The 18,511-nt window shown below is 38.8% G+C and overlaps 1 protein-coding gene across 1 annotated transcript in view; it reads left to right on the plus strand.

Moving 5' to 3' along the window:
• PTPN1 (protein tyrosine phosphatase non-receptor type 1) overlaps positions 1–17,468 on the plus strand; it is a 43,555-nt gene extending 26,087 nt beyond the window's left edge. Inside the window, exons 2-9 of the mRNA XM_082491127.1 lie at positions 3,171–3,261; positions 4,997–5,097; positions 7,060–7,158; positions 9,811–9,948; positions 11,660–11,869; positions 12,581–12,742; positions 13,400–13,635; positions 16,402–17,468. Of these exons, the coding sequence (XP_082347253.1) occupies positions 3,171–3,261; positions 4,997–5,097; positions 7,060–7,158; positions 9,811–9,948; positions 11,660–11,869; positions 12,581–12,742; positions 13,400–13,635; positions 16,402–16,609 (1,245 nt within the window). The 3' untranslated portion in view covers positions 16,610–17,468. The remainder of the gene's footprint in view (positions 1–3,170; positions 3,262–4,996; positions 5,098–7,059; positions 7,159–9,810; positions 9,949–11,659; positions 11,870–12,580; positions 12,743–13,399; positions 13,636–16,401) is intronic.
• The last annotated feature ends 1,043 nt before the right edge of the window (positions 17,469–18,511 follow it).

Consider the following 18,511-nt stretch of genomic DNA (forward strand, 5'->3'; position numbering starts at 1 on the left):
GTGTGGAAATCCTGTAGCATTATTGTTGACGTATTCTGAAACTGCCCTAACACCTGTGAGCATCACTAGTTATGTGTTTCCTGCAATAACCAGTATCGGAAGTTTTTGAGGAATGCACAAGAAGGCCTGTAACATGGCCATTTTATGTAGCTTGTCACTAGATTGTTTGCCTCCAATAATTTTCTCTGTTGAAAGCCACCTGATTTCCACTAAAGTCAGCTTCATATCCTGGAAACAATCTTAGGGGTTTTTTTTGTCACTTTAGATGTTCTAGCAACTGCTGTAGCCCCAAAAAACCCACCCCCTAAAAAAACAACCAAAACCCCAAACCTCTTTTATCCCATATTGCTGAGAAGAGCATGCCTCATGTTTTCAGACATGGATTTCGCCACTGAGGTCCAGGCAGGCATGCCATCCAGGATTTTGTTTTATTGGTGTTCATTACATTCAGAAATGAAGAGCTATATGCTAGTTGGGTTTTCATACAAGGCAGCAGCTTGCCTGTTGCCATATCTAGGTCCAATAAATAGGTAATAAAATGAGTTTTATTACCACCCCACCCCATTTTTTTTTTCCTGTTTGTTGAAATGTGCTTCAGAAATATACTACACTTTTTGAATAGTCTGGGTTTCTGGAAGGTACATGGTTAACTTCTTTCTTTTCATTTTCTCTGTGCCTATGGGAGTTATGCATCTCCTAGAACTCCCTTATTCTTTCAGTACCTTTAGGCATCCTAGTGTCTTTAAAAAAAAATCTAATATTTGGTAGTGAGGTAGTAGCCAGCTCTCAGTTCCCTGAACAATAAATTACCAGTTTCAGATCCTTAAATATGTGGTGTTGGTATTTGAATCTGTGGAGCTCTCTGAGGCTAGGGGGTAGTGTGTGTGTGTACATACACATATATGCTTAAGTATAATATTTTTATATTAGAATGCCTTTGTGTCATTCCATATCTGTCATGAAGCATTTCACCCGTTTCCTTTTTTAAAAGAGGAGATGGTTCTTTTCAAACTTGTTAAATGCTGTGAAAGGGAACAGTGCAGATTAGTGCTGCTGCTAATTTAACCTAATATTTACAGCAAAAATGCCTAAGGGTCTTTTGGGTTGGTTTGCATTTTGCTGTTGGTTTTTGTTTTTTTTTGGGGGGTGGTGCTGGTGTTTTATTTTATTGTGGGTTGTTTGTTTGTTTTTTGTTTTTTGTTTTTTGCTTTTTTTTTTAAATGAATCCTAAGTGGTCAGGTGGTTATGTTGTTTGGGGTTTTTTTAACACTTAAAAAAAATATTATATGTAGGCTCTGTGGGAAATGTGGTTAGAGATCTAGAAAACCATTTTTCCTAGTTCCCTGTTTTTGTCTCTTGTTAATCTTGTAGTCAGTAAAGAAGGAAAATAAACCCCTGCAAAATACAGAGTCACCACCCTAGTGTCTGAGACAAATTTCTGAAAACATCCATTTTAGCTGCCTCATGTTTGAGATATTAGACTGTGGCAGTCAAGATCATATTCTCCAGACTACATTCTTCATAAACAGAAATACTGGCAGCCATGTGTTAAGTTATAAAAAGATAGCAGCTGATGTCGGGGCTTATTTCGGTGAGGAGCCATTTCAGAATACTGTACTAATTTTGAGCGGGTATATGTAAAATAGAACTCTTCCCTTGACATGTAGTATTCAGTGTAAATTGATACATATCTGAATAATGGGGTAGAAGAAGATTAACAAATAATAAGTTGCAGCAGATAGCCCACCGGGAGAAAAAAAAAAAAAAAAAAAAAAAAAAAACAAAAAAAAACCACAAACAAACCTAAAAAAAAGCACAACAAAAAAAAACCAACTTTGGTATTGTACATGACTCATTATGCAAAACTGAGAAGAACAGAAAACCAGTTCAGTTTGGCCCACATTTTAGGGGTTAGATTTTTGAGCTGGTATAAAATCTCCTGCTCTGATGTTGGAAAACTACCACAATTTGAACCAGAGCCTGAGCTAATTTGAAACAATTCATAGAGGAGTGCCTAGCCTTTCTGTGCAAGTGATCTATATGTCACAAGCAGCCCTCCAAATGCACTATGTGCACAGAAACCTGTTCTCTGGTCACACTGGATGTGGCTCAACACCATGCTCAAATATATCTGTATCTGGACAGATAATTAATATTAAAGACTGCTTCATTTGGTTGACTATATTTAAAAAAAAATCAATTTAATCCAAATAAAAGGGATGAATTTAACTCTATAATTGTTTTTAATGATGATTTTTCTAGTGGCATCTGGGTTAGGTTCATTTGTTCATTTCATGGATGTGTTCTATGTCTGTCAGGATTTCTTAAACTTAATTATGCTATTGAAATACCAGTTTTCCAGTAAATCTATTTCTTCAGTTTTCATTAATTTCCGTTAAATCTAACGGCTTCACTCTGAAGTTCCTAATACTATAACTTTAAAGAATTGCATATTTACACGGTATGTATTTACAATGTGAAGTTCTGTTTCTACAAATTGAGACTGATGTCTACGGACAGCAGAATTCTTTTTATTATAACTTTGGAAATTGTCTCACTGGAGCTATTATATGCATCTGAAAAAAACTGAAAGAAACCGTAATTATATGCTTGAGATTATATATGTGTGTTAGTTGGGCATGTGAATTGGATACAAATAACTTGCCATTTGCAGCTTTGTGACATCTTGCTGATAAGATAAAGATGTAAGTGGTGTTAAACAAGTCACCACTCCGTGTGTGTGTTTCATGCCAAGGGGGGTAGACAAGTTTTTTTGGTTTTATTTTTCTGTTACAATGAAGGTTTTCTAATTGCTGCTGAATTAGAAGTACAATTGATAGTTTCACTGATAGCAGAAACAATTGCTTAAAGCAGTTTATATGAAAGTGCTTTGGGGCAGAGACCCTGCTCCATCAGGAGTGTAAAGACATAATGTCTGGTAAATGTTCTGCTACTTTATTATGCAAGCTAATAATATTTGTCATACAAGTAATGTTAGTGTTAAAATCTGATATATTTAAACTCAATTCTTAAGTTAAAGCCCCAAATGCTTTCTGCCCAGAACTCCCACATGTGAAGATGTGAAGTTAAATGGGTGTTTGTCTTGAAATAGCTAATGGTATGATATTAGTTGGATTCATATCCAAGACTATTTTTTTTTGTTGTTTTAGGACATCAGGCATGAAGCCAGTGATTTTCCGTGTAAAGTGGCCAAACATCCCAGAAACAAAAATAGAAATAGGTACAGAGATGTCAGCCCCTGTAAGTACGCTTTCTTTTCTGTTGTTTATAATAGACTGTTGACCTCTAATGACTTCTTCTAACAGCTAAATATTCTTTGAAAGAACAAGATTTCTGTTAGATGGATAGGCATCCAAGACAATTATTTGTGTTAATGAATTTATTCATGAGATAGATGTCACAGGATGCCATTACATCCACAGGATTATACTAGAGCAGCATACAGTGTATTCTGTATTTGTCGGCAGAAATCTGAAGAAAGGATCTTGGTTTACCTTTGAATTCTTATGATAGAGAAGCATGGTGGCTGAAGTAGCATTAATAAAATTGCAAGTATCCTTTCTATTGCAGTATACTTACTAGAGCATCCTTCTAGTCAGTACAGCATAACTGCCCGTATTGGGAGATGGGGAAGTCTTGCATAAAATATATGACTACCAGAAATAAATCTAAGCTAATAAGCTAATTAGAATGGAGAAAAGGGGACGTTTGCAAAGGTGATAATACTAGTGCAAGGCCTGTGTTTCTGAAATTCTTATCATTACGTATTCTGGTGGAAAGTGCATCTTTGAGCACTTGTCCTCTGTACGAGGCACAGCTCAGTTTGGCGTTGCAGCCTGTCTTTCTTACCACAATCCCGTGCACAGGACAGTGACATTCAGACTGGCCTGTTCCTGGCTCACTGTGCTTCTGGGGTGTGCAGAGAAGTACAGGACTAGTCAAATGGTTGGCAAATAACATTTGATGTGTCAGACACTAAAGAAAATCCACAGCTGGTTCACTAAGTTGCCATCTTTGAACTAAATGACAATGCCTGTTCTGGGACTTCTTTCCCTTTCGAAGGGTGCAGTACTGCTGCCTGTTTTAAATGCAAAGTTTCTGTAGGCTCTGTAACTGGGAAAATGTCTATCTTCTGTTTAAAGACAAGAGTATTATTGTCTATCAGAAAACTTTTATACTTAGTGGTTAAAGGCTACTGAAGTCTTTGGGGCAATTGACTAGGAACAAGTGTTGTACGTAGGTTGCTTTACTGAGCAGCTCTGGTATTTGGGCTTGTGAGTAACGAATGGTTCCTTTTTGCCTTCAGATGATACTGCTTACAATCTGTTTCACTTTTTTGCAAAAAGTGGGAACTCTTGTATGCCTTTTCTTGTTAGTGGTTTGTTTTTTTAATCCTAAGTGGAGCAAGCTGAGACTAATAAAAGAGCAATTAATTTACATTTGCTGTTATTCTTGAATTTTGATATTTTTTTTCTGTACATTAAGGTGTGATTGAGTTGGGAACAGTAGCTAAATGTCTATCAGAACAACAAGAAGTCTCTATTCTGTTTGTCTAATGTATGTTTAGACAAACCTTTAACAACCTTGAACAAGCTGGGTTTTAATGTTTAAGCTGCAAAAGATAAGCAGTTGTGTAATTAGATTGATTTAAAACCAGTAACTCAACTGTACAAATAGGTCAGTGTGATCTGGTTTGCAGATTACTTAAGATACAAATACTTCCATTCTTGCAACGTATTCTTGGAAGATGGAGTGCAGCTTCTGTTCACCGCTCTGCTGTAGCGCTGTTCTTGTAGTACCTGTATTGTATTTCCAGAGTTACAAGCACCAGCGAGCACTTCTGTGCTACCTGCAATTAAGCTCTTTTCATTCTTCAGGTGGACTCAGCTTTTTTGATCCTAACATCTGATGAGGTTGTGCGTGGATTGTGCTGTGTTGCAAATACATTAACCAGTGTTTTCTAATTATGCTGCAGTTGATCACAGTCGAATTAAGCTAAACCAAGGTGACAATGACTACATCAATGCTAGTTTGATAAAAATGGAAGAGGCCCAAAGGAGCTACATCCTTACCCAGGTAATTGCTGGCTGTGGATAATAAAAAGCGTATGGTGATTGTTGTTTTTCATAGGTTTTCTTCAGCCTATTATGTTTGTTTTCTTTATGGTAAAGCTAGTTAAGTGTGTATAAATAAACATATACATAGAAGAATTTTCTAGAAACGTTACATGTTTCTTCCTGCTTCCTGTCAGCACTGACTGACTTTTTGGCCACTTTGTATATCTGACTTTAGACTCATCTAGGTTAGAAGCTAACATATCTCTAGAAATCTGCTTGTTGGCTTATGACAAGCAACATTTAGATGTGGTTGAAATAAATCGCACTTCTCCTAGATGGAAAGCCAGCACAAAGGCTTGAGACCACTACAGTCTTAAGTTGTCTGATAAATTCTCTGAACAGAGGTGAACCTCACTTAATGGGAGGGCTTCACATTACAGAACTTTATGTATGAACTTCAAGATGTTCAAAACCTATTTGAAATAACATACTTTAAATACAACAGATATTTATGTGATATGTTGAATGGGGCAGTTGTTAACATATTAGGGAAATCCTTACACCTGACCTGTATCAAATAAGCAGCAGGTTTCACCATGTATTTCTTGTTAAATGTCCTTCTGAAAGTGATATTATTGTATTTACAAATAACGTACCTCCTTGCTTGCAAAAGGTCTAAGTTGGGCAATGCTGATGCCTCTACCTTTAACGTGAGGGGGAAGCTATGAATACAGATTTTATTGACGGGAATATAGGGGACAGGAGGGAAGTGACTGTTTTTCACTGAATCTGTGAATTCCACACCTATGTATATAACAAATTTAAAAATACCCGGATACCCTGTTGTCTTATTCTGAGAGCTAGCAACTGTGCCAGAATTCTTGTTTGTCTTAAAACGTTCGGTTCCCTGGAGACTGTTCTGGTCTCTAATCTTGACCTTTTTTTTTTTTTTTTTTTTTTTTTACCCCTTCCTCCCACACTTTAGATAAAGGTAGACTGGGATTAATATTTGCAGGCAGCAGCTCTTCCTTCCTGTTTCTAGTGAATAAAGATAAATCTTCTAAGGAAGAAGTGGACAGTACAGTGTTCAATATGAAAAAGAATCTGTGCACACAGCTCTTATTCCGCTTATTCACGACAGGGGAGATCAATCATAGGGTTGAACTGATGGAGCTGTGAGTGGAATAGTCAAATATGCAGCTAACTGGTACTAGTTATCTATTTTGATTCAAAATTTGATGGATTTGAATGGCTTTATTTAAATCCAGTCATTCTTTCTGAGGACCCTGGCCTGCTGTTTTGTTTATGCAAAGTGATGGATAGCAGATATGAGAGGCACAATGATGCTGGTTTGTGTTGCCTAAAATTCAGAGCAATGGTTTTGGAGTAGAAAATAGCAAAGCAACATAGTACAAACAACAAGTTATAAGGAAATCTGCTTTGTGAGTAGATAGCAGACTTAAAAAGGAGTTATCATTTTGTTCAGTCCCAAAGCAGATCCATGAAGACTCTGGAAAACCATATAATTTATTACTGATCTGGCGTTGTTTGTCTTTTGAATGTTTCTCCATTCAGTCTAGTCATTTTCAAGTATTGTGAGTAACAGTGATGTGTTAGAGAATAGTTCAACATAGATGTTAATTCTGTTCTTAGTTAATGAGGTTTTATTTCCCCATTATATGCGCACCTTTCCTAAGAAAACTCTCTCGGCTTTTTTCACTCCCAGTTCTCTTCTCGCAAATGAGACTACTTCTCTCTTCCTGTTATGTATTGGGGAGAAGATTAACCATGCTTTCATGGGTAAATTCATAGTGTTAAAATCGAACTTAAAACTGTATCACAGCATTTTTTTACAGTTTGAAATGAGAAGTTGCTTGCTACTTGTCTAAATTTATTGTCTAGTGCAGTAATTTTTACTGGGGAACATTGCACTGACATTAACAGAAAATAATGCTTATTTCTGGGGATTCTGTCTCTGCAGGGACCTTTGCCAAATACTTGTGGTCACTTCTGGGAGATGGTTTGGGAACAGAAAAGCCGTGGTGTTGTCATGTTGAACAGAGTGATGGAAAAGGGATCCGTAAGTACTTGCCCAGTTCTAGCTGTGTTCATTGCATGTTTATGTTTTTTCTTTAAAAAAACAAACACAGAAAAAAACAACAAAAAATACTCCAAGCAAACAAACAAAAAAAAAAACCCACGCCCAATCCAAAGAACGGGGAGGGACTGGGGAGGTGACGACCATCAGTAATTTTATCTTAACAAATATGCCTAGAATTGAATACCCCATGAACCAATCTCAGTGCAGTTAGAAAATTATTGTTTGTAATTGTAGGTCTTAATTTCTTCTGAATTTGCTGCAATAAGGCATGAACACAATATGACTCTCTGCACAGATGAATATTTGGTCTCTGCTGCTAACCTTAGGTATCTGAATGTAGTTCTTTTCAATGTACACAGGTTGCACCTCTCAAAGGTCTTTTACACCCAGTGTTCGTTCATAAGCTTTACGAAATGGTTTTGAAGTAGTTGTAGAGGCACTCTGACTCCAAGCTTCCTTTGTGCAGTAAGAGCTCTGGTTATTAAATGTATCATCTAGGCATATTGTTTCTCTACCAATGTCATTGTTTTACAAAATACATTAGAGCTATGATGAGAATGCGGGCACAATTGAAAGTACTTCTGGTATCTACCTTAAACAATAATCTTTTGGGTGATGTGGATCCAGCTGTTAAGCCAATGCTTTGCTTGCTAGCACAAGTGCAGTGGGCTAATTTTTGTCTAGACCTTTTAGGAAGTTTACATTAGACAATACAGGCAGAAGATGAAGGGAAACAATAATTGAACAAACAGTTGGAGTAATTTTAAGTAATTTACCTTCAGACAGATAAAATGTTTTGGTTCCTCTGGCACATGGAATAGCTGCTGTCTGGAGAAGGAAATGCCTCAGCCCTTCTGATGGTGGAGAAGACAGGAACCATCAGACATGGTTTTCATCCATGGGTCAGAGTTCTGCCTCTATGCTAATTCCACAGCTGCCATCCTTAAAGTGGATTTGGCAGCTGTGCAAATTTGAGACAAAAGCAGTTTTAAAGACTGATAGAAATGCACAATTTAAAGTTGAATGTTACAATGCAGTCAGTACAAAGACACTTTGGAGGAGGGATAGCGGGTATGTTGGGTATCCACCAGTGTTACATGGGTGGTACATGCTTTTGCGTAATCAGGAAAGAATTCCCAATAATCAGGAAAATTCTTGTGCAATGAGTTGTGTTTTAATAAACTGCAGTCTTGATTTTTGAAGTGTTTTGCTTTTTTCGTAGTGCAAGTGAAATTTAATCTTCAAACGAGATGCAGTAACCATATTTTTCAATAGTTTCTTCCTTCCAGCCGTTCCCGCTCATTCTCTGCACTGCCAGTAGTTTTGAATAAAAAGAATTATTGTGATCCCTTAGGGCAGGCTGCTTGTACTTCTCAGCAAACAGCAGTGGGGGACCTACAGTGGCGCACAACAAAATATTGTTTGCAGACACATTTGATGGAGAAATTAGATACAAAGCCTGTTGCAGTCTCTTTAAAATTATTACAAAAAAAAAAAAAAGTACGGAGAACTGTATTCTACACCCAGATAAACTAGAGGATGTATTTTGAGTAAGAACTGGAAGTAGTCTGAGCAAAACTAGTGTTAGCCTACCTATGAATAAAACACTGAAAAGTTTTCTTATTTATTAAAATGCTGTCAGAAATCATCTTATTTTTGAGAATGCTGTGAGTTTTTTTTCATTGTTCCTCCACTTCAACTTTAAAGCCGGATTATTTGCCCTTTAATAAAAGAGGCATTACCATGTCCAACAATCCATTCTTATTGCCTGTTTAAGTATGGCCAAATGGTGGTTACAGTCCCATTTCTGAGGAGCAGTGCTTAGTGGCAGAAGTAGCAGGCCAGTTCTCCCAGTCACAATATCCTTAGACTTAACTGTGAGAAACTTGATTGCAAACTTTCCTGTTCATTTTGCTGATGAGTTTCTTTTCGTTTTAGTTTTTCCCTGTGCACTGCAAAATGTGCTACTTTTCTATTTTGTTGACTCATTTAAGGTCATTTGTTTTTGTGGTGAGTGGATAGAGTAACCCAAAACCTCATCTGATGTTACACTTGCAAATTAGCAATGTTGTAATTCTGTATATGTAGCTTATTCGTGGAATTCATAATATTTTTTCACAGCGTGTTCTGGTCTTGTTAACATCTATGTTGTCTTTTGAAATTTAAATATTTGACATAAGGATAATAAAATGCAGAGTAGACAAAAAATTCAGATTTTGACAGAGTGTTGTGACATGCTTTTATAATTAGACAGTTACTCGATTTTTGCTTGTTTATTTGTTCTGGCACAAGCTAAAATAAATAATGGCTTTGGTGATTTTGGTTAGATTCCATAGCTTCACAGTCTTTCAGCTTACATGCAGAAGAAAGAGATCTCTACCTAAACAAACCTTAGGTATTTTCATGAGTTCAGTCAGGGTCAAAATGATTTGACTCATACGAAAGATTCAGTGAAGATGTGGTCCTGCAACATAAAGGACGACTGATATTCTTCACAGTAGAATTGGTCCTCCTTATAATAAAAGCAGATGAAGAAATTGTCTCATAAGAAAATGTTGTATTTAAGGATATTTTTTCATTGCATTCTACACAAACATAAATGACATATAAATGTCTCCTATTTGTTTTTAGGTAAAGTGTGCACAGTATTGGCCAAGGAAGGAGGAGAAAGAAATGCTTTTTGAAGATACAAACTTGAAACTAACATTGGTATCTGAAGATATAAAATCATATTACACAGTACGACAGCTAGAATTGGAAAACCTTACAGTAAGTACAGAAACCAGTACTAATCAGATTCTTCGGTCTCTCTGAGGTGAGATTCGCCTCCTCTTCAACAAGGTCTTGGAAAAGATGGTCACGAATTATAGCAGGTTTTGTTTGGGAATTGGTGATTCTGCATGAGATTGTTCTTGAGCCTCTAGTTTCTGTGTTGTGGAAATGAAACTCTTAAATATTTGTGAAACATATCTGGGGAAACTACAGGCATTTTCATGTCTCAGCTGTACACCGAGTGAGAAGGTTAGTTTGTCACTACCTTTCAGAGAACCCTTTATAAAAACACTTAGCAGATGTTCTCGTGCTTTTGTGTTATAGCTGAAATAATTGCTATTCCTGTCACTTAAGCTACCTGTTTGCCTTGTCTTGTTCTAAGGTTTGTTTTTAGGTTTTAGCTTAAATCTTCAGGTTTCACATTGATGGCCTTCATGAGAAAGCAGGAACTGTTTTAGCCCTGGTCCAGCAATGAGCTGTGTGGAGCTTGGTACAAGGATCAGGCCACTAGCTTTCAGAGAAATAACTCTGTTTGTTTTCTCTTTCTGCTTAATACCAAAATAAAAGTATACGTGCCGTTTCCCACCCTTCCTCTCCTCTTCAACACTGCCTTGTATTAGAGCAGTGAGAGCTAATCAAAAGCCCCTTGGGGTGATTGGCTAAGGAGGAACACCATTAACTTTCACTGACTGCAGGTCACTGAAGATAATGTCTGAGGTCCTCGATCGTGCTGAGCTGGGGGTGTATGTTGTGACGTGCCAGCCTGAGTTCTGTTCTGTCCTGGTACTGCTCACCACTGGAAGACACAGTTATTCTTTGCTCATCTGTTAGCATCTTGTATGCTTCATCCTACCAGGAAACCTGAGACAGTAGATATGAGTGTCACTAAATTACGCCTGAGTAAGAATTTAGTTGATGTAGTTTGTGGTGTGTATTAACTGTGATGCCTGCTGTGGATGTGTTTAGTGGTTGTAGCTCAGTATTCAAGGAGGGTGTGAGCACCAGTGGTTTAGTAGTTTTGGGAGAAAGTTTTCAAGTTGGGAACAAACCTGTAAAGGAACAGCTGTGATAGCGCAAGGGCTTTGCCTGCAGAAAGTGTAAAGGGCTTCTGTTACTTGAGGTACTTCATTTTGAGAAGTCTTCAGCTGATATTCTGCCATGAGAAATTGGAATGCTGTAGTGCCAGCTATCTTGTGGCGATACAAGCATTTGAACTGTACTGACAAAACTAAACCATGTTATAAATAAGTAAATTTACTTACCCGATTTCTTTTGCTCAAAATGGAGACCTTCACAACAAGAGATAATTATTTGTAATTAGTTTCTTAGCTGTACAGGTATAAAACCTCCCTCAGACTGGTGGGACTTTGCCATTTGAATTTGTCAGCTGTTCTAAAGATGTCGTGGAAGTGGTGTAGTCTGAGTAGCATACAAAGCCGAGCAGGCACATGCTTCCATTCCATGTAAGTCAGAGTTGTTTTGAAAGAAAGTAGCTAAAATGTTTCCAAAGGCACAAATTTGAAATTGACCTAAAGGTGAAAATGTCTTATGTCTAAAGCTGTATGTCTAAATATATAAGGGACTATTGCTACGAAAATATGCGAGGAATTGTATTTGCTGATTAGAACATTGTTGTAGGCAACTGTACTTTGAATACTCCTGACTAGTGTGTCCAAGCTAAAAGACTTCCTAAATACTGTTTTTACAGACACAGGAAACGAGAGAGATTCTGCACTTTCATTATACTACGTGGCCTGACTTTGGTGTCCCAGAGTCACCCGCCTCATTCCTCAATTTTCTGTTCAAAGTGAGAGAGTCTGGCTCACTTAACCCTGAGCATGGGCCCGTTGTGGTGCACTGCAGCGCAGGAATCGGGAGATCGGGAACTTTTTGTTTGGTTGATACGTGTCTTCTACTGGTAAGAACTATTTATTCCAGATTATATGCTATTTCTGTAGAGTTATTTTGAGGAATGATTTGTTGTAGGCTTACAAAGAGCTGTGGTATGTTCTGTGGAGTATTGTTGCGTGCTATTTCCCATTATCTTACTCATATTCTGGTTTGGGAGTGTAATCCAAGGCAGATCTCATTCTTAACTGGCCATTTTGAGTTTGGGGAAGAAAAGTTTATCTTTTAAAGAGATTTGCAAAGATAGGCTTTGCCCTCCTGGTTACGAGAAAAACCAGTAGATGTCTGCTAAGCAGTAGTGTGAACTATCCTGAAGCAATGCAAACTAAATCTAATGTGTTTCCTTTTACAGAGTACACTTTGCCTGTAGGTAGGGGGAAATTAGCCTGACTTTAAGATAAAACTGGAGTTCCCTTGGCTTTATTCTGTCACTGTGTGAGAGCAACTAATACACAAAAGTCAGGCCTAGGTTAGGTGTCTTCCTAATTATATTTTCAAAACAAGAAAGACAAAGAAGGGAAAAATGTACAACATGTTGAAGGCCCAGTGTGTTTTGCCCTCTCTGTCTCTTTAAAGACCCAATAAATAGCTACTGATACCAGTTTTTTATTAATTTATTAATTTTATAATATGGATTGTAGTCTGAAGGCCATACTACAAAATGACTCGTTGTACTGAATCTCGTCAGACCATAAAGTATGTTTCAAATTTTTATCTCCAGATGGACAAACGGAAAGATCCGTCTTCTGTGGACGTTAAACAGGTTCTCCTAGAAATGAGGAAGTACAGAATGGGACTCATACAGACAGCAGATCAGCTCCGTTTCTCCTACTTAGCTGTTATTGAAGGGGCGAAATTCATTATGGGAGATGCCTCAGTGCAAGTGAGTACTATTGACTGCACAGCCTAATGCAGTGAGCTGCAACTCTGTTTAACTGTAACAAATATGGGGGATGAACAGAATAGAAAGAAAATTTAATTTTCATGCTTGCTACGGCTTCAAGAAATGTTTATATTAAGGCGTTCTTAAATATAGTGCTTTGCGATCTGTCATGACTTAAAGTGTGACAGAAAGAACTTTCAAAAAAGTACCCGTAGTATAGCAGGTGGCCTCGTGTACTTTTCAGCCCTGTAATTGGGGTGTAGACTGGCTTCATCGGCCTTGTCTTTCATTTCAGATCATAACAATTTTCTAATATGCCAGAAGTTTAAGTATTATAATTAAATCCTATAAGTTGCAGAACTCTAGCAACACAGATTCTATTTTGTGCTATTTACATTTTTCCAGAAGTAGATTAAAACTTCCTGCATTTATAGCGGGTGTCTTCTGTGCACTGGATGTAGCTTAGGTTTGGAGTTCGTGTGTCTTTTTTTTTTTTTTTTTTTTTTTCCCCCCCTTTTTTTCAATGCAAACGAACAGCCATTCTAAGAATAAATGGAAAGGTAGAGTATAAAGCCCCTGCCATGTTAAATTTAAAAGTTACAGCAGCTTACATAAAAGAAATAGAGACAAGCTTAATAGGACTTTTCCTTCCTGAAGGAGCAGTGGAAAGAGCTCTCCAATGAAGACCTGGACCCTCCACCTGAACATACCCCACCACCTCCCAGACCACCAAAGCGAACCTCAGAAATGCACAATGGAAGGATGCATGAACACACAGAATTCTTTCCTAAACATCAAGTAGTAGAGGAAGAGATTAGATGTTCAGTCAGCACTGTGGAAGAGATGGTTCCAGATGGCAGGGCTCGTTCATCTGTACCACTGATCACAGACAGGTAATTAATTTAGTTTCCCACTTTTAACTGTCCCGAGAAGACTGTCCAGCTGGTTTATGGCTTTGAGAGGTTATGGGACGTTTGCTCATAAATGACATTTCATAGAGAAGGGCCTGAACAGACCTCGATCTAGTTAATGTAATAGCAGTTCCAACCCAAAATCTTTTTAGTAAAGGTCTTATGCTTGTGTTCTTTTAACTTCACGCATCAGCTAGGGCCTCTTATGGGATCCTGCTACAGTAAAAGAAAAAGTGACAGCATAATGAGGTGGTTTAATCTCGATTTACATGCAGTATACGTTTTGTTACAGAGGAGCTCTTTCACTACTTAGAAGCAATATTAGTCACGTAGCTGAAAACAAGGCTGACGAGCTTTAGCCACACTTAGAAATGTGAAATTAATTGCAAGCAAAGCTACTTTTGATGAATGGAGTAGAGGGGGCGCATGAAAAGAGAACTTTTTTTAACCTGTCATTGTAACCTAAATTGTAAGAGCTATTAAATGTGCAGAGATGCTGTGTACACGAGCGGTAGAACAGGGGAGAAGCCAAGGTTCCTGCCTGCTTAACCGCTAGATGTCACTCCTGATTTATCAGAGTGATGTGGAACTGGTTGAAGTCTGCATGCCTTGGTGTCGCTGGCATTCTGCGTGTTAACTAGTTTTATTCAGAACAACCCACTGAATGCCACATAGAACAAAAAAAAAAAAATCAAAATTAAAAAAAAAAAATTCCTACACCCACCAAGGATTATCAAGGGAAAGTTTAATGTTCCCCCACTAGATGGTCTCCTAACAAGGTATCTTCAGCTTCCCATAGGAATACTGGAATAAAATACCAGGTTTTAGTATTGTCCACAGACATTCTAGGGCCTTTTCAACAGATGCAGCTGGCAGGCTGGATGTATTTTATTTGGCAGAACCAGTGGGGGAGTGTGTGACTCTGGGAACTGGAGATTAGCGGGATGTGTTTCCAATAGTCTGTCTTCAAAATAAATGTCCTCTAATTTCACGTACCAGAGCAGAGAGGCTGAGACTGGGAGCTGAACTTGTTGTCTTCCTCCAAATTCTGCTGGAGGCAAGGAGATATAATGGAAGCACTTTCCTGCTCAACACGAAACAATGTTTTGATCAGGATTTTTCTTAATTCATCAGGGCAAATTCTGGAAGTGAAATGCTCAAATTCCAAATGTCTACTGAAAAGAAAGGAAATCTTGGAAATAGGAATGGACACAAATGGAAGCTTAGCTACAAATGAAGGGATTGTTGCAATGGCAGCACCTCCCTCATTCTTCCCTCCATGACAATATAGTTCTGTTACGTGAATATTTGCCTGGGTTGTGAGATGGCAGCTAATGCTTTCCATGCCTAATGATGAGTGTGGATTTAAAGGTGGTGTCTTGTGTCTTCTTATTAGCTGTATAAATCTGGATTTCTCAGTGAATAAATGATTTCCTGGAAATACTTTACACAGTGTAGCTTAAATGAACATAAGACACATCCAGCTCTAAAGAGCTCAGAGACTTAATTAATTTAATTTATTATAGTCACTTGTCTGAGGTTGGAGTTGAGTCATCCTCTAGAACTGCCCGTCCTCATTGATTGTAGAGGCTGGCTTGGACTAGATATCTGTGTTTTACCCTGCTAAAGTGAAATCCTACCGTATGCAATGTTTCGGGCATACTAGGAAACGCTGAGATTTGATCCTGAGCTCCCTCATGCTGTATCACTACTGTTGCTGCGGGATCAGGCCTCCTTTGTGATCATCGCTCGTGTCCTCCTGTTTGGGACAGTGAGTCTAGAAGTGTGGAAAGTGAGAGTTCCTAGGCAGGAGGGGGAGGGAATAGAGAGCAGAGGAGCTCTCTAAGGATGTGGGAGAGTGCCAGGCTGGAGGAAATGGAGGGGTGGGAAATGGACATTGTGCTGGCAGAAGTGAGGGAAGAAGAAGCAGAATTCTTAAGCACATTTATTTTCCTGCCCGGATATTCTTCTTCTGGGATGGAAGATTCCTGCGTTCTTCTATACTTCAGCTGTCATCAGATGTCTGGGAAATCCCCCTGCAAAGCATCTCCCTGCTGGTTACCACCCCACTGCTTCTCACTGCATGGTGGTGCTCTGCTGTCTAAATTCAGCTGGAAGAAGTTGTACCGTAGATATAAAAGTCCATGCTCAGTTAAGGAGCCTCTTTGGGTGTCAATATACTGCCAACAGGATGGAGGTCTAGTATCTGGAAACAGAACCATGTTAAGAGAGTATTAAAGGTGAAGAGATCTTCGGTTCCACCATTAAAAGCTACCACAACGCATTCAGCTGCTCTTTCTAAGTTATGGCTGCACGAGCAACCAGAGTTCCATCATTTTTTACTTTTTGGGTGGGTACTTGATTTTAGAACCTTAGTGTCCTCCTGACCTGGGTGTAGGTTGGAGTTGTGCTAGTTCAACACTTGTCTCAGTGCAGGCAGCAGATTTGTGATAAGCAATGGGAGTAGGTGGTGTTTAAAACTAAGTCAGCTTAGTCTGTAAAGGGCACAAAATACTTCTAAGTGTGGCTTTTGACGACAAGCACTGTTCTAAACCTGTCATTTAATAGTCAGAACTGTAATAATTAGCGATAGGCTTTGGTTTGTTGTCTGCAGCAGCTCCTGATTGTAAGAGATTCCCAGCTTTGTCAGTGGTGGTCAGAGGGTGAGGCCATGCTCTCGCAGACTCTGCTTGACTTCTCTCCTAAAAGGAGAATCCAATGCTGAATATTTATTTCTTTGTCCTTAAGCACTAGTCAAGACACTGAAATTCGGAGGAGAACTGTTGGTGAAAATCTGCACCTCTCACCCCACAAAGAAGAATCGATGAAATCTGAAAACTCAGAAGAGGATGATGAGAACATGGTGACAACTTGGAAGCCATTTCTAGTGAATATATGCATGTTCACTTTCCTCACAGCAGGAGCTTATCTCTGTTACAGGGTGTGTTTTCATTGATGGACATGCCAGCAAGATCGACCCTGCAGAAAACACCAATGTTTGATCGGTTTGTAACAAGCTTCTCTGAAGGAAAGCTAATTGGGGCATGGGAGAGGTGTCTCAGTGTGGAGGTAGATCTTAGGTTGAAAGGCCAGAACTTTGGTTAGGGCTTAAAGAGAGAATTGATGCACTAGGGTTTTATCTAGCCCTGTGGTCCCAAGAACATAATATTCTAATCTCAGGGCCTTAAAATATTCAGGAGTAAGCAGAGAAAATGCCAAATAGTCTGTTTTCCTTTTTTTTTTTTTTTTTAAACTAAATAATAGAATTACAACACATTGTTGTTTTTAGCCTTTTTTTACAAAGCCAGTTCTTTTTCTTTTGTGTTTCAGAAAAACTAGGCACAAGTGAAACTTGCTTGTACTCTCCAAGTGTTGTAACCAAATACATGACTTAGATTGATGAGTTCCCAAAAAAAGAAAATGAAACCCACATACCTAAAGAATGTAAACTTTTTGGAACAGGGGGTGTTGGGGGAGGGGTGTTTCTGGTTGTTTTTTTGGGGTTTTGTTTTGTTTTATTTTACTTGCTTCATCATTAAAGACTGAGTTGTGGGCAGTGCCTGTGGTATTGATATATTTAATATTGGCATAACTGTTCTTAAAGAGCTTATTGTTTTACATGTTAATAGAAACAGGCTTCTGCATTTGCTCAGGGTATCCCAACATGTCGAGCTCGCTCTTTTTCTATTTTTTTTTTTTAGTAAGTGTATCTCCTCATTGACTTTTGTTGCACTCTACTTGCACATATGCCTATTTACATTGCACCATCCTTTGTAAAACTGTTTTTACTTTTATATTCTGGGTTAGGAAAGGTTGAGGGGAAGGAAAGAAACAGGAAGGGAAATTCAACCAAAACACATCCACCAGCATTTTGCAGCTGTGCAGCTGCCATTCAGAAGGACCAGTTCTTAAACCTCATCATTTGGAATGTAAAATGCAGTTTCACTCTCCATCTGCTCCATAAGGAACAGCACGCTTCCCGCAAGGGCTGGAGGGGTACCGTACTTGGAGGCATTGCAGGCGGCAAACGGGAAAGCATTTCAATAAATCCAGAGCAATTAATGCTGTGGCAGCTTCCTTAAGATGTAAAAAGTTCAACAGAAGACATGTTAGTCTGTGAACGTATCAGTGGGCTTATGATGCAAGCGTTTGTGTGTTCTGCTTTTTTTAAAGCAAAGATTTAAAATACTGGCTTTAGTTTGGCTTGAAGAGATGCTCTTCACTTATTATCGGACACAGTGGTGTGAGAGGGAGAGTCTTACCCCTCTGCAGCCAGGGCTATCGTGGCCCGAGGGCAGCTCCGCGGGGTGGGTGCTGTTGCCCTGCGCCAGACTGGGTCCATGCTGTTCTGCCCTGTTCTGCGCAGCCCCGGCGGGCTTTCCCAGGCCCAGGGCTTGAATGATGAAAAGTGTTTGTAAATAAGGATTTGGGTGCATTGGTAGAACTGTGACTGGAAGTCAGCATTGCGCTAAATGCTGTTCCTCTCGCTAGTAGCAAATTATTAATAGTTTAAACAATAATAGCAAAGATTTCTTTGCTGGTGTCATGGGGCAGAGGGTAGCGGTAAACTCCCTACTGAAAGCTGTAGCGATTGGAACTAACCCATGACAGCTGATTTGCAACAGTGTTACTAAGCAGTTCTTTTTATTTTTAAAGGCTTTCTAGATGTATAGCACTTAACCACCATTCCCAGTGCGAACATCGCTGTGGAGTATCTTCGGAAGTCTTTCTCCACTCCATATTTATTTTTGCAAAGCTGGCTGTAGGTTATAGCTCTTTTCCTTCGGTGAATAAGTTGGTGAATGGGAAGGGGGGGAGGGGGAGTTATTTCTATTTTGTGTTTTGTTAAGCTTGCATC

Source organism: Vanellus vanellus (assembly GCF_965231255.1).
Source record: "Vanellus vanellus genome assembly, chromosome: 15".
In the NCBI taxonomy this organism is placed as follows: domain Eukaryota; kingdom Metazoa; phylum Chordata; class Aves; order Charadriiformes; family Charadriidae; genus Vanellus; species Vanellus vanellus.